The sequence below is a fragment of the Achroia grisella genome, unplaced genomic scaffold (genome assembly GCF_030625045.1).
Source record: "Achroia grisella isolate CSIRO2021 unplaced genomic scaffold, CSIRO_AGI_Agris_v1 utg903, whole genome shotgun sequence".
Classification (NCBI taxonomy): Eukaryota; Metazoa; Arthropoda; class Insecta; order Lepidoptera; family Pyralidae; genus Achroia; species Achroia grisella.
Genome location: NW_026713061.1, coordinates 2,878,830 through 2,905,350, shown reverse-complemented (window position 1 = coordinate 2,905,350; position 26,521 = coordinate 2,878,830). Strand labels below are relative to the sequence as shown.

Here is a 26,521-nt window from a genome sequence, read left to right as displayed (position 1 = left end):
GATATAAATACTTACTTTAATATTTTGTAAATACATACCTAATATATACAGAAAACACCCAGACCGATAAAAACAATCATACTCATGAACACAAATGTTTGCACCGTGCGAGGAATCGAACCAGCGACCACCGGAAGTAAAACGGCTAAACCGCTAGACCACCGTGCAGTCAATAAAAAACCTACTGATGTTTTTTAAATCAATAAGATTAAACAATTTAAGATAAGATAATTAAACTTATAAAATTTTCAATGTGCTAAAGAAATTTTGCAGTGTCTTTAATTTTTTTTTTGTTTTGTGTCCCGATTTGCATCTTTCAAGACTACAAACGGTAACGGTTTCAGCGTTAGTCAAGGAAAATAAATATTCTTTTATTAAAATGAATCTGAAGATCTAAAACTGAGAGGATAATTTTCAATAACCTAATTATCCTAAAAGAGTATTCCATAGCAATTGGCCTAGATCGGATAAAAAACAAAAAAGGAATTGGTAATGGATTATAGACGAAGAATAGCTCCAGAATGTACTGTATGTAAGCATATGAAGTGGTGTAAATTTTTCTATTACAAGTAATAGAAAAATTTCGTTAGACTGTTTTGTCCAAAAAAGTTTTGTATGTTCATATATGTATGTAAAATATTTTATACATATATTTGGAACATTTCGTATTTTGCAATAACAATTAACTCTGGTAATTTAATTTTCGACAAACATGCAGGTTCTTTAGGTAATTAGATATGTTATTTATTCATGATATGTTATTGGAAATACATTGTCATATAGTATATTATATATACAGGTCAGAGTAGTCAATAAAATCAAACAAAAACATGTTAACAAACATTTAATTTGTTTATTCTTTAGCAATATATTATCTATTATAATAACTATAATTTAACTACAAAGTAACTATGTAGGTGAACTAATTGTCCGTTGTATTGTAGTTACCCAAAATACGGAATTCACAGTAAACACAGACAGCAAATATAATTCCTACAATTTACTTAAATCTACTTCTAATCAAACTATGTCTACACGAATAAGTTTTCTAAAACAATTTAGCTTTTCTGTTTTATTGCACATTTTACCTGAAAAAGCGGAAATCAGGTGCGACCGATAGCTAACTTAGAGAAAGGATCAAGTGACAGGTTCATACGAAACAAACATAATTACCAAATGCCTTCCATTCAATGTATTTATATTCTAATACACTAATGCTATAACAAGAAGTTTCCTGAAACCATCACTACGAGTTAATACTTTTAGGAACATAATTAAAGATATAATAACAATATAATTACAAGTTTGAGTTACAATTAAATATATATGATACAATATTTTACAAATGCCGTCTCCATGACGACTAGACTTCAATTCCAATTTGAGGCAATTTAATTGTCCCACAGCGCAGGCGACGCGAGGCCGACGTCGGCCGCCGAAGGATTTCACCGACCGACGGCGGTGACCGCTTATCCTTCACTATACAATACAAAGTGGTCATAATTAAAGTCAAGCAAACACACTTGCATCTTGCATTTCACAGAGTACACAATAATGAATTACTGTGTGGGGTGCGGGGAGCTCGGGGTGGTTTTTATTGAGTGGCACGTTAAGTGGGACTGTGCGGCGGGTGCGGCGTGTGGGGCGTGTGGGGGGTGAGCGGCGGCGGGTGCGGGCTGGCGTCTCGCAGCGAGTCCGGCGAGGAGCCGGGCGAGGCGCGCCGCGGCGGCTGCGGCGGGTACGGCGAGAACCGGTGCTGCGCCGGGGCCGGCAGCCCGCCCGGGTACAGCGGCCGCGGCAGCTGCAGCCCCGACCCGGACGCCGCCAGGTGCTGCTGCGCCAGGAGCTGCGGCGCCAGGCATGCCCACTGCCCCCACAGCGCCGCCGCCGGCACCCCGTACAGAGGGTACGCCGCCCGTAAGAACAGTTGCGATCGCGCGGCCAAAATCGCTTTCTCCTCTAATGTTAGATTATTGTTATGCTGGTCGAGATCGAACGGTCGAAGAGGCGACCGCAGGTAGTGCTGCTCCGCTAACATCGACTCCATCGTCTCTCTGAAATGGCAAATAATTATTTATTAGAACGATTATTCCACTATCGTATATAACAAATTAATATTATAATGATATTTATCTACCTATGATTAGCAGCGCTGAAGCGCACGTCATCGGGGTAGGAGGATGTTCCATCATGCTGCCCCGTGACGTAGAATCTCAAGAAAGAAACAAATAAATTCAAAATAAAACATATGTATTGATATGAGTAGCAATAAAATGATGACATAGAGTGACATAAAGCCAATAATGGATACACAACTTTTACAAAGCGAATGTATAATGCGAATGAGGAATTGTTGAATTAGAAATTAAACGGCTAGAAATGTGATATTGACATGCTTCTTTATAAAAGCAGTTACAAGTAGTAATAAATAAAGTTACAATTGAGTCGATACCAATCAGCGTAAGTAGAATGCAAGTAAGAAGGACCTTGATTGTTCCTGCTATTATATTCCGATTGTAAGTACATTTTTTTACAATTAAGGTAAATTATGTATCCATGAGAATATTTACATTTTAAATTAACGATATTTTTCATTCGTTGTATATTTCTTAACAATAATGCGTGGACAAGTAATTTAGAGTACTACCTATCTCATCATAAAACCGGTTACAAAAACATGTCATTATGATAGTTACCTTTCAAACTCGGTGAGACGAGAAGAGTCACGGAAACCTTTCGCGAACGGATTACTGTCGATTTTCAATTTTGTGATCTGGAACAAAATATGACTGGTTTAGGACAGGATATCAAATAACAATTTACACTCATATTAAAATAATGTTTGTAGAGGTAAATTTTCATGTCGGTAATTTCTTATAGCACTATAAATTTAGTAAACGCTACGATGCGATGTCCTTGCGTAGCAGGTATTCTTTTACCAGTGATAAAATTTTGACTAACGAGTATTTAATTACTTATACTAATTCATAACTGACTACCGACAACAAAAGCAACTATTAGGTTATTGTTTAAGTCTATATAATAGCAGAAGTATTAAACAAAGTGTAACCTTGCATTGCCTGAAGAAATTATTTAATATTTCAATGTAGGTAGAGGTATATGGCAATGGATAAAGCAAGTTCTGTAGATATTCACGTACAAACACATTGACCGAGGACCGAGGTCCGAGAGCGAGCACCACCCGCCGCGCTGGACGCACTACTAATAAGGTTAACTTATTGATGACATACCACATCAGTTTATAATTTTAGATATGTAGTATAATGCCATAATTGTCTATATATTGGATTACAAACCAATAGAATACAATTTTAATTACATATACTTGCAATTAAAATTACATTTCTCATTATATTTTTGTACTATGTGGTCCTAAGCTACCTTATATTATAATATGTGATTCTCTGAGAAATATTGAAGATGTTACTAAAACATAATGAATTAAGTCGATACACTCATAAAACAAATATATGATTTAAGTGCGGTCCGAGGTGTTAAAAATGTGTTTGGTAGAGAAGAGGCAGCGTCGATGAAAAATCGCCCCCTCGCTGAGTGGCGCTCCCGCTGTGGCTCCACACAATTTGTAAATAATATTTACGATAAAACCTTCCTCGGAAACCTGTCACCATTTAATAGCGACTGCATGCCTAATATCCGAGCGGATTAAACTAATATTGATACTAATTTTTGCATTTTTAAGAGCTTTACGACTCGGTGGTGTGAAATAAATTTGTTATTTTTCTTATTTCAATTTTCTTTTATATATTCATAAAGAAGTCATCGAGACGGTTGTTACGTGTTTCATGATTTCATGTCAATCTCTCAGCGTGTTTAGTCGCCGGTGGTAATTACCTGCCGACAGAGAGAAAATTCGTCTTCTCAGTTTCGCATGCTACACCTACGCCGTGACCTGTTAATTGCACGTTACATGACTAGGTATGTAAGTATGTGTATTAATTATAGCCCTATACTTTACTAGTTGTTACTTGCCGCTTTGCTCACAAGATAAATACATTCAACTCAACAAACAGGTCTCATTGTAAGAAACGAAGAACGAACTTTTTTTAAAATAAATCAATTTCATACTAGGTTCTAGTTATATTCCATGTCATTGTCCGTATAAAGGCTAATGTGTTTATTTAGTTTAAGATCTATCCGTGTTCTTCAACTTCAATCTGTATGTAAAAGTATTATTTGCATGAACGATTAATAAATATTTCAGCATCGCTCCTTACAATGTTTGGTAACAAGATTTAAGCCTAAGTATACCTCCGTCAAATAACAGGAAAATGTGATAATTTAATAAAGAATTTCGATTTGTAATAAGTGTTTTATAGTTTCCGAATTGCAAAGTACTGACTGATGAATATGACAGAAGCATCTCGTGCTAATAAGAAAAATGTCATGCATAATTTAATACGAATAGAACATCTCACTGAACTATTTCCAGATACTCCACTCTCGTGACAATTAACTTCTTAATTTTTGTTGAAGATATTTATGAATTTGTTTGATGTGCTCAGTCAAAGGTGCGTTAATCTATGAAACGTCTTGAAAAACATCCCGAGTCGCATTGTGTCGGATCAAAGGAATATAATAAACAATGCGATATATTGACCGGGCTGTGACAAGTCTTCGGCTTGTGGTGAATAATTTCACGAAATGTGTTTCTACAGATTCCGAAAATAGACACACCCGGAATTCTTAAACTCATTTTACCATGTTTTTTTTTCAAATATGTTAATATTGAAGACAAAAAGTTCAAAAGAGCGATAGAAAATGAATGAACACATTGTATGCTCACTATGAATAAGAGTTTAGCGTAACCAACGGAGACAATCAAGTGTAGGATAACATAACGGCGTAAGTGGGAAACGACAAAAAAGCAGCTATTGATACTTAGGAGTGTATCCTAGGGGATGCGTAAACGCCTTGCGTGGTGTCAAGGGTCACTGACGTGTTTCGTGGCAGCTACTTACGCTTGCACACCCACCCAGCGAACGCCATTGACTACAATGGCTGCGCTCTTGCTCGTCGCGCCTGCGCTTGACGTAATGAGTGCGTTTACAATGCCACTAGTAGCTGACAATATTAATGTATTATTATATTATATCATGTGTTTTTCTTCTGTACAAAAGACAATTGTTTTCATTATCATAATTATACGGTATGTATTTATTACAAATTGTATACTAACTTAAAGGAGCCAGATAAAGTGAAGTTTTGTGTTAAAATGTAATTGTAAAGTGTAATTTCATTTTATTTTTTTAACTTTACCTTAACCATAGATTCTTATATATAATTAGTATAAATAATAAGTAAGCATCACGTACATAAATTATATATATTCTAAAACACTTGACAGCACAAACAATTTACTACTACCTATGATGTACCTAATAAGTACTTTTAGTACTATTAGATTTCATGATGAACTGAAATCAATAAGTAGCCTATTACAAAATAACACAATTTGTTTCTATTAAGTCGTAGATACTATTTATTGGAATAAGTATTGATACAGTAATTGTAATTGTTCATGTTGTGAAATACAAGCAAAAATTATTTGACAACAAAAGTAAATGAAGAAGTCATAAAACGTTCTGTTTAACACAAGGTAGGTACCTAGTTACAAAAATGACGTTTAATGTTCTATACCTTTGTAGCGGAGAACGCGAGGAGCAATAATGAACGAGCTGCTTCCCCGCTACCGACGTTTATTAGATTTAGTACAAAAATAAGAACGAGGCGTGTCAAAACAACCTAATTTAAGTATCAACAAACGTTCGCCTTGGGCGGCGGCGCGCTCCGCTTACTGACAACATTAAAGGCGCCATAATGACATTATTCCCGGGCGGGAAACAAAAAAAAACTTCACAAAAAGGCGTCAAGGAGAGAGAGATGAGCGTCGCGTCGCTCGCGCCCGCGCACCCCCCGCCGCAAACGATGCTCTAATTATTTGGGTGGTGATGTATCGTACGAGGAAGCTTAATGCCGCCAACATGGCAGATATCCGATTTTAGTGATAAAAACTCTTAGCAGATGGTAGCCATGCACAAGTACCAAATAATGATAATGTTATTATTAAGTTTAAATGTAATCTCTATATAAAAACTATCTATTTAGATTTCACAGTAGATATGAAGTAATGCTAGCTGTTTCAGGTAAACTGTTTAATTCTTAAGATATGTTGTGATCTTTTCCTTTCCATATCAATAATTATGTCAGTAATGTCTTCTAAAGAATAACTAGAGCGCATTAGAAGTGGTTAGCGGGTAGTTAGCGAAATCTTTCGTTTCACTACTGATCAATCTCTAAAGATATGTGATGTTGCCAGTGCAATAAATGTACTTTCTACCCACAAACTACTACTTAACTAAAGCTAAACATTACATGTGTGGCGAATTAATTATAATCGCGCGGCAACACCGTTGCCTAGTTACGACTAAAATAACCCATTCGAACCGAGTCTTTCTTGTACATACCTATATATTCATTGCTAAACAACAATCTGGACTACCTCCTTCTTTTCCGCTGGAAGAAACATAAACACAAATAATAGCGGTAACACAATATAGACGCTAAACATGGAAGAACCACAAATACGAAGTAAAGAAGTATCAATTATAAATCCACTCATTACAGTCAGGAAGATCAATTTTAATTATGTTATTGATGTTTATAATTCATTATTATAATATTAGCCAGTCATTGTTAAATACTGAATGTATATTTCGTCCATAGGTCGTCGCTTCATGGATACCCGATAAGTCGTTATAGCTTCTCATTGTCCGTATGCAATATATAAAATGAAATATGTATATGTATAACACAAACAATAAAGTTGTGCTCAGCAATACTGCCTAATTAAAATAGTAATAGTAATTAGTAATAGATGCTTTCTGATTTTGATTATTTTATTTACAATTGTTGTAAAATGAGAATTTAGATAATTTAAGAAATTTGTTAAGTACGTACTGAATATTAGGTACGTACTGTATACAAATAATTATCTACCAAATTCTATTATTAGTCAATAAAAAACAATAGATACTATCAACACTGGCAAGTTACCCCTCAGTATTTGTCAAACCAGAAAAAGAATAACTTCTGTCTGTTCTGTGTCATTTTGATATCAGTATATTTATATCGCAATATTTATATAAAATCCGTATTAATTCATGCTTCACTTTTGAGTACATTTATAATATTTTGAAATGTGGCAAATTGCCTACTCATTAATCTTTAAAATATACAGTCAGAACTACGGACAAGAGTGTAAAATAGATCTCATATTAACAGTGGGTCCATTGAAACATCTGATATCTCGGCTCAACAGACAAAATTTGGATATACTATTAAATTAAGTGTATTCATGAAATAACAACTCAAAATGAAAAATGAAAATTATAGAAACTTTTTTAGATTAAAAGCAGAACAGAGCTGAAATGTGGGTGTGCAGAATGTTGGTAAAAATAGTCACAGAGATCGCCGATGATTTGTACAACTTGCACATAGTGTCATTCACGTTGTCGATAGGTACGATTGGCGACAGCTTGCTATTATTAGAACTAATGGAAGACGAAGGTATATGAACAGACATTGTGACAAATTTTAATGTCTTTATAGTATATATTAAAAAGATGTTACTTCTATTCGTTTATTTCTCTAGCAATTTTATATCAATTCTAGCTTTATCATTTACATACACTAAATTCATATTTTTTATCACAATAATATATTGCCTTACTAAAATATGTGACAGTTAACAAGAAAGTAAAGTCTATTTGTTCTTTTTACTAATTGTTTCTTAAACAGTACACTAAAATAAACATTAGACTAAACTCACAATTATTAAACCGGTAGTTTATATTACCAACTGTACACATTCATTAAGTGTATGTAATAGACGCATCCACATGCGTCTATTACATACACCGCGATGCCACATGCAGTGTGCATTATTGGCGCCTTCTCGCGAATTATTGTCTATAAAGCATCCGATTTCTGAAAACCATCATTACGATTCGCAGCTGTAGGTCGTTCCAGATTTACAGCGAGAGCCTCTGTCATCTCGCCTCTGTAACTGCCATCATTATCCAGTGATGACGCACTGTAAACGGGTCGCGGCACTGAGTTACATCCTTTGACAATTAACGCAACATTTAGTCTACAATTAAAATTGTAATATTTGTGCCCATAATTTCGCTATTACTATATAGATTGTGAAGCTTTTGAACATGTAAAAAGACTTATTTCTTGTAGAATAATATTGACAGATATATTAAATTTAGTAAATTTCACAAAAATATATTAAGTCAGTCGTATACTAATTGTCGCTGTGGTGTCGTGAACTCTTAATATATTTCGTTGTATGTATTGGAATGGAATCCAATATCTATGGCAGGGAGATGAGCCTACCGCCCGGATACGGATGCTAATCAATGTAATTTAGATCAAGAAAGGATAACGTATCTCTGGACGTCATCTGTTAAACAATTTATATATAAATACATGAATAATTTTATATACATATATAGGTCTCACCACCACTGAGAGATAAGAACATAGTAGGACTAACAGATAACGCTGTGATTTACAACTGACAAATATTTTTATTTAATTAGATATTTACCTCAAATAAAAATATAATAAACCACTATAAACATCACTAAAAAATCAAATAATGAAATGGCATTGAAATTAATTCACCTGTATAACCTGCACAGGTTAAGCCACATACAAATAGACAAATAAAAACTCATTGCATCGCTTATTAGAAATGAAGTAAAATTTATGTACAGTGAACCGTGACATTATAAATTGTCGAATATAGCTGTAGCGCACAGCTGAGACATCGTTCGTCGTTACACTGCATCAATCAATAAGAATGTAGGTAGAGAGCAACTCAGGGTGCGCAAGCGCATGCTAACGTGACATTTATTTATTCTTCTGAATGTTCCCGTCGTGTCCCGCCCGGCGAGCGTCTCCTTACATGTTAACATGACACCCAATGAACGTAGTTTTTTTGCCACTCTAATTATAATACTAAAACAGATTTTAAACAGATGAATTATCTATTTATTTATAACTTATTCTATTATTATATTGGTCTTTTATGGGAATGGGTATTCAATTTATCAATAACATGCCATATTCTGGGTATTCTGGAGCTCCCTCAAATTTTTGAGCAAACTTAAATGATACTTATGTCTTGTACATAAAAGTTTGTTGTATGCGGGGACGGGGACGGGAACGGAGTATCACTACTTTTCTATGCTAGGAATTGAAAGAAAAATGTATTAATATTAGACGCCAATAAATATGGTAACTTTTATAAGAACACAACAGTTGTTTCTTGTTAGTTCTCAACTGCGACTTTTGTCTGAACTGGACAGTACGGATTAAAATAAAAAAAAAATACTAAGAAACATTTGTATAAGTGGTTAAATGTTCTACATGAATAAAAGCGTTTAGAGTTCACTACTTAAGTCTAATTTAAAATAATCAGAGTTGCTAGAAAGCGAAACGTTATTCAAAGTAATGACTGATGTGGATTGTGCATGATAGTATCATACTAGATATTTACAATTACTGTTTCATAATGTCCTGATGCTTAGGCGATTCAATTAAAATTTTACATACGACAAAATGAAATATTTAGTTTTTCTGTGGTAGCTGACTGCGCAGGCGCAATAAATTCAGCTGGGCCGCACACGACGGCTCTGCGTGACGTCACACCTCGTTTGATCGATGGCAAGAAGAAATGAGAGAATGCTATATAATACAGCGTGTAAGAAAGGGACGAAAACTCAATAAATTATTTCATCTTAAATTATTTTAAATCCACTCTTAAGCAAGTACGTTGACTTCTTGTATTTTTGACTTATGTTACATTCGTGTTATCGAGTCATTTTATTTATTGAAAAATGAACGGATGCAATGACAATATATTTTATATTGGACTTTTTAAATTCATATGCCATATATAAGATAAAATAATTATATAATTACAAATTGTATTATTGTTACAAAATATCTAAGTACAAATTATCGTAGTAACTGCTTCTGAAGAGAAAAGAAAGCTCCTGAATAATACACAAATTGTGGAAGAATGCCTTCGAAATACGAATAGTAATAGTAATATAATAGTAAGTATACGAATTCTTTTTCCTTTAGAATTATCTCTATTGAATATTTTCAAGAAATTAGGGATCCGTATAAAAACTTCGATAATATAACCCATAATGTGGAAAAATACAAATATAGTATATATCGCGAGCACTGCGTAAATATTTGACAATATAGCAAAGTGATGTAGGTACTATAGTTTTATAAAGTACTCACTTACATCAATATCTCAAAAATAGTCCGGGATACAACATGTCTAACTGTTACAGTAATATTAAAATAACTACTTTGTCGTATTAAAATATGCAATATCTAGTATCGCCGTTACAAAGTAGGCCATATCGCCTATATAACTTTTAAAATTTTCGTTAAATACTCTTTAGAAGCCGGGTTTTATAATAATAGATACAGTTGTTTATATAACTAATTAATTCAAATATGTAGTTACAACTAATTATTGTATAACCACATTCGACATTGAAAAGAGTGAATCGATTATCTCGTAAAGAAAAAGAATCGAGAGGGACGTAAGTTGCGCGGGACGCGGTAGACACTCGTGACACCTGACCGCAGCCATTTTGGCCCGTGAAATATGTTTATTTGTCATGGTTGGCCTTTGTTATTGAAATTGTGTTTGCCTTTACTCCTTCATTATATTGTTCGATTATACCCGCTCGTAGAACTCGTTTATGGATGCTCAATGTGAGAATAGCTTTGAAGATTTTAGAATATTGATTGTTGATACTGAGAAATGAGGAATAAATTTCAATTAAGCGGCCATTGAGTGTGTATAAGCAGCAACATGCGGATAAAGTGCAGTTATTTCCATGATTATCATCTCAAGGCGCGTAATGATGAAGCATGGCAGACAAATCTACTGACACGATTTCTCTAATCGGTTTATTATGTTCACCATTATATGTACAAATATTAAACGGCATTCACTTATTTAAATGTTAAATAGGTATTTAAATCAAAAAGTCGTAATTTATAGAAATCCTATCTATATACGGGAGACGAGACGGCGCGACGGCTCACTCCGCGTTTGATAAAAATAAGTCGGTTAAAATTTTACCAAAACAAAACGCACATCCACAGTAATGTAAACAGATTTTCCCATCAAGGAATTTCTACAAAAAAACTTACCTATTTAAAAACACTGAACAAAATTATATAAACTCAATAATATGTTTACGAATATCAAAATTTATACTAAACATACCAGTTTTAATAAGTTTGGCCAACTACTTGTTTACCACTACAGTCGAATAAAAAAATCTTGTCCAAATATCTATCAACAATAAAATATAATACGGCTATTTTCATAAAGCAGGTTGCTATTCGCAACTTTTTCTTACCTATTGAATGTATTAACTCGAACGAAACAATCAATCATAACAAATTCACAAGTCATCGGTTATTAAAAAACACATTGTGTTCGTTGAGGATGCGTAAATGCTAACAAACATTGTCACCTCTCGCTGCGAGTCAAATTCCAGACAAAGGATTCTACAGAAAACGAGCAACACAACAATAGCATGGTGGGTGTAAAGCATTGGGGCAATGGAGCAACCCGTAGTCGAGAGCAGCTCACGACATTTTCCCGGGAAACAGTCCCGCGGCGCGCGCGCCAGCGGCGACGCACAGTCTCACACCGCGACATATAAAAAATACAATTCATATTTTTTGTATGTGGTTTTATCTCCTCTTATATCAACGTTCCAGTATGATAAAGCACCAATAATGATGTTTCATTTTGAATCCATTTAACAAAATGTCGCGCACACATAAAAATGCTGGTGACACTTTTTTGTGTTTTAAAACGAGCAGTCGTAATTTAATACTCTGCACTAGCATGAACTCTGGAGGAGTTTGAATTATAATTTTATTGCTTTTTTTAGCATAACGACGTGTTTAAAGTGGCTACTTTTTGTAAGCTTAAAGTTATGCGGGTTATATGTCATATCTATCTTCGGTCGGCGCGCAGGTGCAAACATACTAAGTGTATTCTTATTGTTGTAAGGGATTGGGTTATCAGTGACACTATCTATGCTGTTCGACAAATCTTTTAGCTGTCAGAGATGTGACGTCAGCCAAATCGAGACCTCGCTCTGCGCTCGCGCCGAACCGACCAGTCGCTTACACTCGGTGTGATCAAAACACAGATATCACGCTCTTTACTTTGTGAAGTAGTTACCTAAGATTAAAAAAATATATACCAGTCTAATACTATATTGTTTATTTTTTTACATAAAATATAGCAGTCACTACCCATAAAATGTCTATTCAATATGCAATATCATTCTAATACAGATTTGGGATGTAGGCGTCACTATGGTGTATGAAATCAATGGGTATGAGCTAAGTGTTGGCAGTAAATCTGGAAACGCGTTAGAATCAATGGAAATCAATAATCGCAGCCCCTGGGGAGTCGTTCAGAGCCGGCTGCGGAGGTAGAACCTCCATGTGTATACTATTGATAGTTAGTGTACATGAGTACAATCAGATCACAGATAACATTCCAAATAAGTATGAGTGCTATTTGCATCTCAACGATTTGTCAGTGATGGATGCAATTCAACGTTCGCTATTGACAGCTATTTGTCCTCGGTCACAAGAGACAAAGCGATACACGCACCAATTGAGATACCATAATTATATACTTAGTATAAATGTTATGCTTCTAGAATTTCTTAATTGCATATTTATATTAAAAGTGCTTTGTCGCTTAGACTACTGAAGTAACTTGTACTTCTAATTAACGTATGAATGAAGATTTATGTGCCGTATTGTCGATATAAAGTAACATTTCCTTTATGAACTTCAAAATGTCCTAATTATTTTACTACGCGGGACGACACAAAACGAGGAACTTGGAGACGCCCAAACGCTCTTGTGACAGAGAATTAATTGCGCGTGGCGACACATGCAGCAACGGGCGGGCGCAGTTCTGACTTAAGTGAACAGAACGCTTCATTTAGCCCAGAAATATCCTTTAATTTTAAATTTGTGTTTATAAATGTTACTATATTGATTTGAGTGACTGTATTATATCAAAGCACCTAGATAACTATTGAGACGCTTATGAATAATACAGGTAGGTACGCTATTGACATTATTCTGCACCATGTGCCAGACTATGGCAAAATTATATATACACAAGATAGAAGAATAACCCAAAAGAAAGTATGGATCTTGAGAACAACAACAGCAACACGTGTTTGGGATGTGTTACCTAACTTATATCGAAAAATTAATTTAAAATGTCTTTCTATCTGTTTATTCTTGCCAATCTTTGAAACAGCTGGACCAATTTTTACGGAACTTTCACTCTCAGATAACTAATGCTATAAGGAGTAACTAAAGATACTTTTCTTTTAGAAAAAAAATTATTGAAATAAAAAGAAAGTTAAATACACGCGGTCGAAATCGCAGGTAACAGGTAGTATTAGATAAAGTTTAGAGGTGACATAGTGTTTGCATAATAAATATAATTACAAAACATAACTACATAATATTTTTTATTTCGTAAATTATCGTATGGTATACGATAAAGTTTTAGCAGAATACAGCTACTGACTAGTGTAGGTAAACTTTAGTGGCAAGGTCCAAAACTTGAAATAGTTATATTGAAGTTAAGGTATAGAAAGAGAAAGAATAAACTACCAATTGATTGTCATTAATTAAAAATACGAAATAACATTTGGAACGTTGGTAACACGTGGGTTAATAGCAGAAACAATCGAGTTTAACGTCTAGACTCTGGAGCATTATATTTAGCTCGGGTGAAAACTTTAATCGTCACCGTCGGGCACGCGTCAAGCGCACTGTCCGTCTGTCGTCGGCAACGCCCGCGTGTGGCCGCCTTATAAACAAAAAATTATGTGCCACCTCCCTTTGTTCAGACTGGACATACCTTTCAGCGAGATGCAATTAGTAAGACGGTAATAGAACTCGTCGATTGTCAACCGACAGCGCGATGCGATTTCAAATGTCTACTTCTCTAATCTATTTTAGAAATCAAATAAAATCATTGAGAGTAAATCATGTACTCGTGTGTATTATAATAAATATGTTAATACTTACAAGTTGATTTTGATATGCCGTTACTGCAGTGAAAACACATTCTGGGAATATGAAAGTCTTGAATTCTTCCTGCTCCAGATCAGTAATAGGGGCATTCAAGGCACCTTCTCGGCGAAGAACCAGGTGAATTCGGGGTTGGTACTTGTGCATTGAATTTAACACCAACTGGCGATACAAAATTAATTATTTAAATATGTAAATAAGATAATCAATAGACAGTTATCCTATTATTGTTACCCTACTTAATGACTTTACTCATTATATATAAATGTCAATTTTTCATACATATACATACGCACGGGGCTCATCTGATGGTAAGTGATTACCAATGCTTAAGAGCACCTGCAATACTAGAGAAATTGCAGGTGTAGTTAACTTTAAAAATTTTAACAAACTAATAGAAAGGGACGTTTTGTTTCAGAAATACCGCTGTTTGTCAGCTAAATATTTTGAGACACAATTTTAGATCACTTTTATGTTAGTATAAATACATATATTTATTACCTGTCCATTCTTATCCATTTCATTGTTGGTAAGCTTGACCTTCTCAAAGGAGACGACTTGCTTTCGCAGCTGGTCACCGGAGAAGGGCGAGTCAGGATGTGGGTAGAGGCGCGCGGGAGCGGGCGGGTCCGCCTTGCCGGCGACCAGCCACGAGGAGCGGTGGTACGCGTACCGGTACCGTTTCCCGTCCACCGGTACCACGTCCAGCAGCACCGTATACCGGGCTTCAGCGCGGCATCCCGCAAACGATACACGCACCGTCGGAAACATGCGTCTGCGCACAACATCAATTTCATTAATTATAAAAATCTGATATTTAAGCTGCTTCCAGCATTACACTTATGTCTAAAACTATTAACTATAATATCAAATATAACTTTAAATTTAAAATTGTAACTATAATGTATGGATCACAAATATAAATAAAAATGCAATATGTGTGATGAAATGAAGAATGAAAGTGTAATAAGAATTTAAAATTCGTATAATTTCTTTCACATACCATTCTTTTATATAGAGCGTAGTACGGTTAAGTAACTATTAAACAGAAAAAATGTCGTTTATTATTGAATATGGGTATATTTTAGATATTTATTTATATTGTTGTTTTTGCATACATATACAATATTGCTGTATTTCATATACAAGTGTACATTGTGGACTTCCTTGTCCATTGTTTTGTTTAACCGTATATTTTCACATTAACGCAATTATGCGACAATTAGTTGGTTGAGTTGCAATTATCGTCACCCGTGACCGACGCAAATCGCCTCTTACTCAAGAACCGAGATTATCGCAAATTATTTCAAGTAATTAGTACTTGCAACAATAAAATATAAAGTTTTCTTTATATTTTACATACGTATTAAGAAACGACGAACTGAGTTATTGGTAACTGAACAGTGTTACATTAATATATGGTTTTGTAGATCATATAATTTTGTGGGGACAACAGTTCCTTTAAGGTAAAGGAAACATTTCAAATGGAGCTATTTCCGGGCATACATAAATTGGGCAATTCTAATCCACACCAGTAGTAAAAAATGAAGTATGTCTGTATTTCTATTTGTTACTTTTTCACAAGTAAACAGCTAATTGGCTGTTAACGAAAATCATCAAGATATAGTATACCTATCATAAAAATTTACTTATCGACTAATAGCTACCTTAATCGTAGGATACAAAACCAAAATCATATCGCTATCGCAGTAAATTATAGATATTACAAATCAAATATGAACGACGATTATAGACACACACATGTAACATCTTATTACACACTAAAATTTCAAATGTTGCACTTGAAAGTACATGAGGGGAGAAGCAAAAAAGATTAAAACTTCTATATAGACTAACAAAAATGAAATTCCCGTATCAATCAATACTGAATATAGAGGAAAATATAAACTTGAAGACAAAACGTGCATACGATATTCGTTCTAAAGGCAAGAAACCCGTTCCCCTCTTTAATACACACACATTCTTTTATGTCTCCCATTGGAGATAGATGAATGAGTACACATATTTGTATAATATGTCTTGTTTACCGAGCGAAATTGCTTGCGGTTGGTCGACATGATGGGTAACGGCCCTTATTACTGTTCTTTCTATGTTGTAGTTTCCTGTATAAATATTATTTCTTTGAGAGAGAGGGTGAACTCAAACATTATATGTACCTTATACTAAAATTACTTACAGATTTTTTAATATATCACTATTTATACCAAAATTTTTGGATTAGTACATAAAACTTGTTCAATAAAAGTAAATATTATATTCCGATTGCCGCAAAACATTCCACCCGGAATACATCATTTTAAAAATAACATAAAACAACAGCCTAACAGTATAAAAACACTTGAAAAAACTGATCTTGAATGATAATAAACTCGTTGTGAACAGAAAGAAGTGTCACAAAAAGTGGTGTTAGTAGCGGACGCGTGAAACACTATCTCCTAATCGACATAAAATGGTAGTCATTGAGGCGGCGAGAACGGAAACAACAAATCTTTAAATGTAAGGCGAGTCGCACTGTTTCATCTGTTGGCCTCTCACTTTTCACCGACAAAGCTCCGGGTTGGCGGTGTGGGCGAACGAGACACTACACGAAGTCTGACACTTCGCCATCAGTTCCTGAACAGCGTTACGGAATTCGTCTTTCAAGATTTCTGACCCTCGAACTACATTCACAAGATGATAGACGACCACCCAAGCAAGCTGCTAACCATGACTATAAAATTTACTCCATTGCAATTCTATCCACAATATCACATTGATTAGTTTGATTTATTCGGCAAAATGAATGGCTTATGTTACATACAATATTATTGAATGCTGCGATAGGATGTTAAATGTCGAAGCTACGTCCATGTTATTAAAGTTTATTCTAACGATTTTACAAGATCGAGGTAGAGTAGAACGAAACAAGAATACCATTAATAAGATTTATGCGTGTTTAGTTGTGGTCTCGGCCGTCGATTTGTGAGACGCTTCTTATAGCTCTCGGGATGGTGCATGCGCCTGGGCACGGGCAATTGCGCACATGCGTTAATGGCGACACTCTGCGCACTGCACGATATATTACCGCAATGATATATGGCCACCGACGTCGTCCATCATACTACCACCCAAAAGTTAGCGGGAAACAGGGAGAGGGCAAAAAGATCAAGAGAATCACGGGTAATAAGTTGAAGCGCTATAATGAGGAGATGCTGAAGACAGAAATAAAGGCGCCCGTTTACAACCGCTCATTATTGTTATGACATTGTTAAAGGGCGCATCTATGGATTAAATCTGGAATCGTACCATAAATTAAACTTCTCTTGTTGCACTGTAGTCTTTTTGTACTGTTAAATAAAATAAAATGTAATAAATAGGACAGGCAAAGTTTTCAGTGTCAGCCATAAACAACGAGAGTGTAAATGTACCGTAAATTCCGTTATTTGGATTATTACACTTTGAGAACCTAAAATTGGACCTACTCCACGTGTTATCCGCATACTAATAAAGATGCAGCAGTGCAGCTAACAAATATAATCAAAGATGTAAATAATTTATGAAGGTTTACTGCTAATAAGAAATTATGATAACACCAATAATATTATATTAAATATAAACAATAGATTAATTGAAAAATTCATTTTTATTACAGTTTTATACTTTTGCAGTTCAATATTGTGTTACCATATCGTAAAGATTTTTTATATGCTACAACCACGGATACTCGAAAAGAAATACGTATTATTTTTATATAGGTATAACTATATTTAGTTCGATATATAAAATATTTTTCTTATTGAAATACAACATATTACCAATTCATTTAATTGCAAGTTATTACAAAAAAGTCTAATATTATTTAAAAATAATATTACGTCGAGGCGATAATACTAGTAAGTAAACATAATAAGTTAAAATACATGTATAGATTTTAAAAAGACCAGTTTTATATTTTAGTTGTTTTATAGGTTGCGGGAATGCAAGGGGTAAAATTAGTAGTTTGTGAGTTAAACGAGCGCGAAGAGTTGCAACGGTGCGCGGACGCATATCGTCTTAATTAGAAAGCCACGAGGCGAGGTGCGAACTCGTCAATCATTGTTTCCCGCCGCTGCAAGAATTTCATTTGATAAATGTATTCAACGGACTATTCAAAAATTTGAAAAAAAGCAACATTTTGCTATAATATTGTGAGGCTGTATACAAGGATAGTTTCTATAAAAGTTTAAGTTAAGAATAATCAATAAATTATATGGTATTAAATATTATTTTTACACTTAAAAAGTGTTGTTTCAATTAAATCCTACATTTCATCTGTGTAAGAATATAATTTCCGTCTTGTATATATATTGTAGAGACAAGACGGAAATTATATTCTTATACAGATTGACCTACGAAAATTGTGGTATATCTGTGTATATTGCCTATTATAGACGTTTACCAATGCCCTAGTTCTCTCAAAGACAAAAATTATTTATAATTATTCATAACAATTTATTATTTATTTATAATATTTTAACAAACATAATATAACTGTACAATGGGCATTTAAAAATTAAAACATACAAACTTCTTCAGAAACTTTCTCATTCATTATATCAGTAGGAAGTAGGATACGAAGTAACGCCGAGGTACGTGTACATACCATTAGCGCAATGTTATCACGTTGTGATTAGGACCCGTCGCGCAGCCAATCCGCGCACACAGCCCCCTAATTATACAGGAAAGCGCTTTATTAATAGCAATTACACCCGCCGCCATATTGCCAACGCGATTTAATTAACTCAATTCGTTGATTAGACACAGATGGCGCGAGATTGCAGATTCCGACCCGGCCGCTCATTAGCGCATTTTTGACGCGAGCCACTTTACAGCGTAAAGGTAGGGTTAATATCGATTTATTAAATTATAGATTTTTTTATAGATACGAGATTTCTTTTTATTAGGTTTGTCGGTTAGTCAGGGTGGATTTTTAAACTCAAAATTTGACTATTCGACTTTTTCAATGCCATATACCTACATACGTACGAAATGTTTATTAAGTCTGAAGAATTGGCGTAGTAATGATGTTTCATTATTAGTTATAAAATCAGTATAACCGTATAATATTAAAATTTATCAAATTCTCTTCAATTAAATTATCCTCCATGATTAATTTTATACCTAGATGGCTGCGCACCAGCAAGTTCAAGTGGCAGCTACTTTTTTATATTTTTATATTTTTTTATAGACTGAGTGCCTCTTATAATGGAATGCCCATGACAAAAAATAGGCTTGCTGTAAAACTAGAAATGTTGAACACTTTACAGCGCGCAAAAACTTGTTCTCAGCTGTTATTATTGGAAATTAGCGCTAATAATAAGCTCTAAGTGATTTCTGTAGCATAATGGCAGTGACAACAATCACTGCCGGTGGCCAATGGACATTATGTCGTTTAATGAACCAACTGGAACATACGGGTACCACTGGTATTAAGTACTAAAACTCTAAACAGTCTAGTTTCTGAATTTACAATATGAAAACCTGAACCTTGACTCGATATAAGATATTATTTGTGTTTATGCTGTATTCCTATTGTGTACACTACGAATCTGGTAAGATCTATATTAGGAAGGTATCATACATAAGTTTCAGTATTTATGAAGAGTTGCTTAATTGTATTAGATAAAGATTGTTTGATGGTTAATGGTTTAATGGTTACCTTTATTAACATTGAAGTACGACAAACAACTGGCTCTGAGTAAAAGTATTAATAAAATATTTATAATTACTTAATGTTGAGAGAGAACACAGCGAAATTTTCGTTTATGGCTTGGATAAATAGCCATAGTAATATAACATAACTTGGGATTATTCACATCTAATTATACCCGTTTAAAGCGTATGTCATCATAAAAGTCGTCGTAGCTGTTAGTTGAAAATCTATTTGGAACGCGATATGTGGTTTACAAATCCGCATGCACGTTCACATTTTAGTGTCGCGTTGGTGAGGCTCGTCACGGTCGTCATCCTATGATGGATGTGAGCATATCACTTGACACGAGACGACACGCCTGACACGGTCACGACTCGTCGCCTCCCTGCATCCGAAATGCGTTTGAAACTTTAAACATTGCCTCCTGTAACATCTACACTTCAAATGTCACATGCGTCATTTAAATTAATTAAAATGTAATATAATTTAACAAAATCTTTGTACATATTTGCGAGATAAGACGACGGTTATTTGTAGTTTAGATTACGTTGGGAAAGGGCGTATCAACGCTTCTGACGCGTGAGTGACGCGATGACAAATGACCGTGTGTCAACTTATGTGATTATTACAGATATCCACAACGGAACATTTGTACTGAAGAGATTTTATTATGCCCGGCTATCAGTTTTTTGACTTTGGTTAATTAATTATAACGTCCATCAGAGCCCGTCTGCTCGAATCAACGGCATTAGATTAATGTGCTCAAAATACGCACTCATTATTATACTTCATTTACTAATAGGTACTATAAAATATACATAGTGTAACTTAATTATAAAATAATAAAAATTATAACACTATTAATAAAAACATTTCAAATTTGGAATTCATAAAAAACACATGACTATTTTTGTGAATTCCATATTTGAAAACCCGTTTAGAAACAGTAGCGATAAATAAATTAATACTGTGTAGATAAATTACGTTTTAACTGATAGTTTCATAACAGCCAAAGAAATTATTGCGGTGAACAAACTAATTCACCTTGAGATTTTCTAATCATACTGACACTGATGATATTATTAGTAGCGTTCGGATCTGAGTTTAAATATTATTAGAGTACCTATGCAAGAAAGTTATGATATTGATGTGTGTTAGAAGAAGTTAATGAGCTGGAGGGCGTGGTTGGGCGGCTGCAGCGTACCGGATGAAATATCGTTCGTCCTGGGAGGTCCAAGTTCGGGGCCGCGTCAAATTTTCGACACTCGCACGATTTTGTCAATCGTATTGATTAATATCTCTGTCAGAGCTAGCCGTCGAGATCTCAGATAACTAACTACTGCGCGGTGTGGTGCCGTCACGGCTTGCGGCTCGCCAATGCCCGTAAAAAATATAAAGCCGTTGAATGTTTGTACTCGGTTACTTAGGTAAGTACATATATTTAACTACATACATGTATGATGTTTTTTATACTTCTTCAAAACTAACAAAATGCAAAGGAAAGGTTAGTTTTTTGTTTGTAAAGGATAAGTTCAGAAATTTGCAAGTCACATATAAATAATATGTGGGCTGCACTTTATAATTACAAGTATTAGGTACATAGAAATGATCTATGATTTGATTATTTTTATTAAATTGTACTAGCAAAGAGACGAAAATGGCAACATATAAAAGCATGAGCATGAAAAAGGGTCACATCAATCCGAAATTTGTATATAGGTATGAGGAATCTAAGCTGATCGGTACCAAAAAAAGTACTCATAATAATGTTTGAAGTAGTAAAGGGGTCATCAAATACATTAGTATATTATCGATTGTTATTTGAAACACCACAAAATGGTGAGGTATATAAGGTTATTAAATGCATAACAAACAGAATCGATTTGAGTGGGTCATCGAAATTGTAATTAAGTTGCACTTTTAATACCATATTCCATACCTTGCAGTCCGTTCACGTATAGGTAACCCGTGTTCACACGAACAGAAAATTATAAGGTTGCACCATGGCGCGCGTAGCAAATAAAACATTTCTACAATGCAGTGCGGCAGCCATTAGTGTACAGCAGATGTTGCGTGTAAGTATTTATTAGCGGCAACATAATTAGTGAATTTAAACAAATATAACTTAAGCGTACAATTTTAATTGCTGCTTGCTGAGGTAATGACACACCGCACGGCCGGCCAGCTAAAGAGTCGCGCGTCACCCGCACAGGAAATGCAAACCTTTGTTACAACTTTACATAGTTCGACAATAATTTTATTTAACGCTAATATTTCTAATAAATAATTCATTTAAGGTAAGCGATAAAATTGAGTAATTATTATTTTAGATATGTCTTTCTTACACTCACAGAAGCATATTCATAAGATTTTAGCATTTCATCAAATATAAATCAACGTAAGCGAAATAGAATTTCACACAATGATATTACAACTGAGTAGGTACACAGATAATAATAAAATTAAAAGTAATTTAAATTCCTTCAAGACACTTCGCTTGGTATACGTAATAAAATGATAGGAATGCACTCGGGCGGAGCGAGCATACCTACTTACTACATTGTACGCGTAGATCTGGATATGAGGTAGGTATTTGATATACTACAATGTCTCACTAGTACTACATACATAAGTGACATCATTCGCTCCTACGCAAACTGCAAGATCATGGGAAGGCTAAACTGTAAATGACAAGTGTATGCGAATGAATATTTATCTATTCACTTATCTTAATGTTTGCGAGGAAGCACCAATTCATCAATACATAGAAGAAAACAACTTGTAATCTCAGACAAGGAGCTTTTAGGAGGCGGGACGTGGGCTCGGTGTCCGCGCCGCGCCGTCGCGCGAAATTCCAACACCTCGTTTTGTTTGTATTGTTTGCGCGGTTTACTGCGCTAATGGTGTCACATTGCATAGCGAACGATGTCAAAACACGCTCGCGATACTCTTGTTGCTGAATTATTTTGGTCGTTTGTGAATTTTGCCAGAATGAATAATAAGAACTGCTAACGCCCTGCTTCACAATGAGTAGAGAGAATCTGGTAATATATAACTTGGAAAATTGCTTATTTTCGCTGAAGAGAACGAAGAACTTGGAGAAATTAGTTCTCGCAAATACACCGCTAATTTCCGCAAAGCCCTCAATTTGAAATCACGTTCGTGTACATACCGGTTTAACCTACATAATATATATCATAGATATAGCTTGTTTCTGAGTTCTTAACTTATTTGTTTAAGATGTCATATGACTTATATTATATCACGTAAATCTGTAGGTGTCTTGTAAGTCGGTGCGGAGTTTCACAAGTCGGCACCGTATTTGAAAGTTTGGCGCCTATATTACAAAACTGTTACTGCATACTATTTGCCGTAGTGTACCATGTGACATGTGGACAAAATTAAGAGTTTTACTAAATTTGATCTAACTTGTTTGGTCACATATAGTATATATATATATAGCATACCATATTAAATATGGAAGTGCAGTACGAAAGTATAAAAGGGGCATAATATATGCGTGTTCAAATGGTACTTAATTATTTAGTTCATGTCACAGACTTTAGAAATTTGATTGCAGATGAGTGGAAGGAGTAATTTTTAAATATTATATCACAATAAATTTAGAAGATTCTTATATACCCACATACATATTTCTCACAACAAGATATGTATCTATATTTGATAATAATGATATTTTACTCCCATTTACGAGTACTATTATTATATCTATGTTTAAATATTCAGTTTGCGTCCTACATACAAATCTATGTACATACATGTACCTATCATGTACATGCTACCATCAACGTCTGGTCGGGGACGCGCCCTATGTCTGCGGCTGCTAATGTCGTCAGTTCTGGGGGGCTGCAGGTGGCTACAGTGGGGTGATACGGGGGGCTCACGTACTGACTGTTAAAACGCTACATGTCAACGGGGGCGGGCGGAGTCTCGTCTCCTTGCACGATAGAGGTCTGTTGATAATCTCGTGACCTCCATGGCTAGTAAGGTTCGGTCTAACTATTTGAGGATTATTAGAACCTCAGAAATAAAGCCTATTTTACGTTAATCTCAGCGCTCGCATTTGGAGTTAATACAGTAATTATTTTCTACTAAAAGGAATTTAATACGATATTTTATGTAAGTACCAATATTAGGTTTTATGTACAGTGAATGTGAGTAAAAATTACTTACATATATAAATTAGGTTTTAGTTATTTCTTAATTCTCGTGTGGTATTGGTATTCGACTCACGTTCCCATAGGAATTTTTGGGAAATCTTTTCTTAGTATTTAATTAGGTTAGCGAAAGAACCCTTGTGTAATTTTTTCTCTCTTTTTCTTTCTATTTAATTTTATTCTACTCCAGGCATGCCTAATGTCCGTTCTGCATCAATCAATTTCAGCAGCCAATTACGAAAGATCTTTGTTATACATATATATGGTGCTATATAAAAGCGTGGTCCAGCTCAGATGTGACACTTACTCCTTTATAGATTGAAAAATATATACTTAAGTACATACATTTGTACATGTATTTTAACTAGGTATATCCATTTATAGATTTTCTCATAATGACACAACTAAAAGACAAAGAAACATATATACATATTATAGAACAAAATCCCAAAGCCACGTATGTCCATACTTATGTTCGCGGTATAAAAGAAATATATTTATATTTATTATTTCATAGACACCTCTATAAGTGAACAACGATAGCAATTTGCTACCATTATTTACTTGACTTTTCATAAAAACAGATTCGGTTGAGTTTCTTGCCAGTACTTCATAAGTGGATGAGATTCATGGATTCCTATTTCCATTATAGGAAAAAATAATTCATTCATTCCGAATGTAACTATAGACAGCCCTGAATCTTAAACAAATAGCAAATGGAAATAAAATTATGGAGCTTTAATAGAAAAGTACTCATTCTTAAATTTCAAATTAGAATTACAAATGAATTGTCGATTAAGAATATCTATGCACAAAGGAAAAAGTCAGGCCAGCTGTCATTTTCCCTATAACATCAGACAGCGTGCACTCACTAAAAGTTCACACTGTGTCATTAAAGGAAAGTTGGTAGTCTGTAATATACACACATGGTGGTCGCGCTGTTGGATTTTCTTTTTACAGGTCTCTACAATAAAAGACTGTGTGAGGTAGCGAGTGATGCAAAAGCCGTCCATCGTCGAGTTGTAACGGCACAACAAAAAAGCGACTGTGGCTGAGCGAACATAAGATGGGTCAGATTGTTGATCTACTCAGCATACTCTTTTAAGGAATAGAATATCTTCAAAAGACGGTTCTATTTATGAATTTTTTTTCTAATGAAAAAAAATTATAAAAGTAATCTTTTACACGTTTCTCTCCAGTTATGAAGACATGGCAAGAATTTAATACACAGATTCTTTTGAAATAGTAACAACAGAATATTAAAATTTCTTATTAAATTATGTCAGTCTAACATTTAGAAAGTACAAATATCTTATTTGTAATACCTACGAGTAATGTATCCTCATTACAATCACAGATAACATAATATTTCATATTACAATTAACGTAGCGGGATATGTCGACTTCTTTATATATTTGGTCTAATTATCCAATTAGGTCATTAGTAAGACTGTCTATATCCAATGGCTACGCAGGGAAGTTGCCGGATGTCAACAACACAGGCAGAGAACGCAAGTACATACGTAAACATTTTCCGCGTACTTACTTCCATAAATTAGTTCCCGCGAAGGCGCGGTATAAATATCCACGAAATGGCGAGCCACTCGCTCATTACCTACTAATAGTTTTATTTATTGATTTCCTGCAAATAATAAGGTCCAAGTATGGTATCAATTATAACTAGGATATATTAAAACTTTATTATTATTAAATATAATTAGGTACATCTAAAATATTATTACGAACCCTATCCGAAGGGGTGATAGCACAAAGAATTTCTACCAACAAACAATAAATAAACGATGTCGTGTATAGTCAAAACAGTCATCACAATAATAAGCACCTTCCTTTGTGTCAGACAACAACCATAGTCAAGACATCGCGGTGAAAATTCCAAATTACACGTCACGAAGTTTCCCAGATATATTCATCCGAAAGAAAAAAAGTTGTTCGATAATCACCTATCATTACTCGGAGGCGTCGGGTAACGCGTACACAAAGGGTGGTGGTACCGGAAGAAAACGACGAAAATTAAAAGTTTGCTCCAAACAAAACAACAGCTGTCATATTAAACCGTCAAAGTAAAGATTACAAATGAAATATTCACGGTGAAAGCGGGGTTCAGCCCGTAGTTATGTAAATAAGTGGCTACGAAAATGTACATAATTAGTTTACACGTTTTCTCCAACAGACTGCCACCCCAGCGACGCGGCGCGGCGCGGCGCGGCGCGGCATATTGGCCGCGACGGGTGCCGCGTGCCGGCTCGGGGGCGAGATTAGTCCGCGATACACTTGCTAAGGGTACATTTACATGAATCACACATCTATTACACGCTGTATTCAAATAGGCTGCATGTGTTCTCTTCACATAACCTAGATAACAACAGATAGGGTTGTGCATTTGAATTAT

The 26,521-nt window shown here is 34.8% G+C and overlaps 1 protein-coding gene across 1 annotated transcript in view; it reads right to left on the bottom strand.

Annotated features, from left to right (window-relative positions):
* Nucleotides 1-869: 869 nt before the first annotated feature.
* LOC131853657 (T-box transcription factor TBX20-like) overlaps nucleotides 870-26,521 on the bottom strand; it is a 38,736-nt gene continuing 13,084 nt past the window's right edge. Inside the window, exons 3-7 of the mRNA XM_059204636.1 lie at nucleotides 14,743-15,016; nucleotides 14,239-14,403; nucleotides 2,697-2,773; nucleotides 2,138-2,212; nucleotides 870-2,054 (exon numbers count right to left, since the gene is read on the bottom strand). Coding sequence (XP_059060619.1) covers nucleotides 1,610-2,054; nucleotides 2,138-2,212; nucleotides 2,697-2,773; nucleotides 14,239-14,403; nucleotides 14,743-15,016 — 1,036 coding nt within the window. The 3' untranslated portion in view covers nucleotides 870-1,609. The remainder of the gene's footprint in view (nucleotides 2,055-2,137; nucleotides 2,213-2,696; nucleotides 2,774-14,238; nucleotides 14,404-14,742; nucleotides 15,017-26,521) is intronic.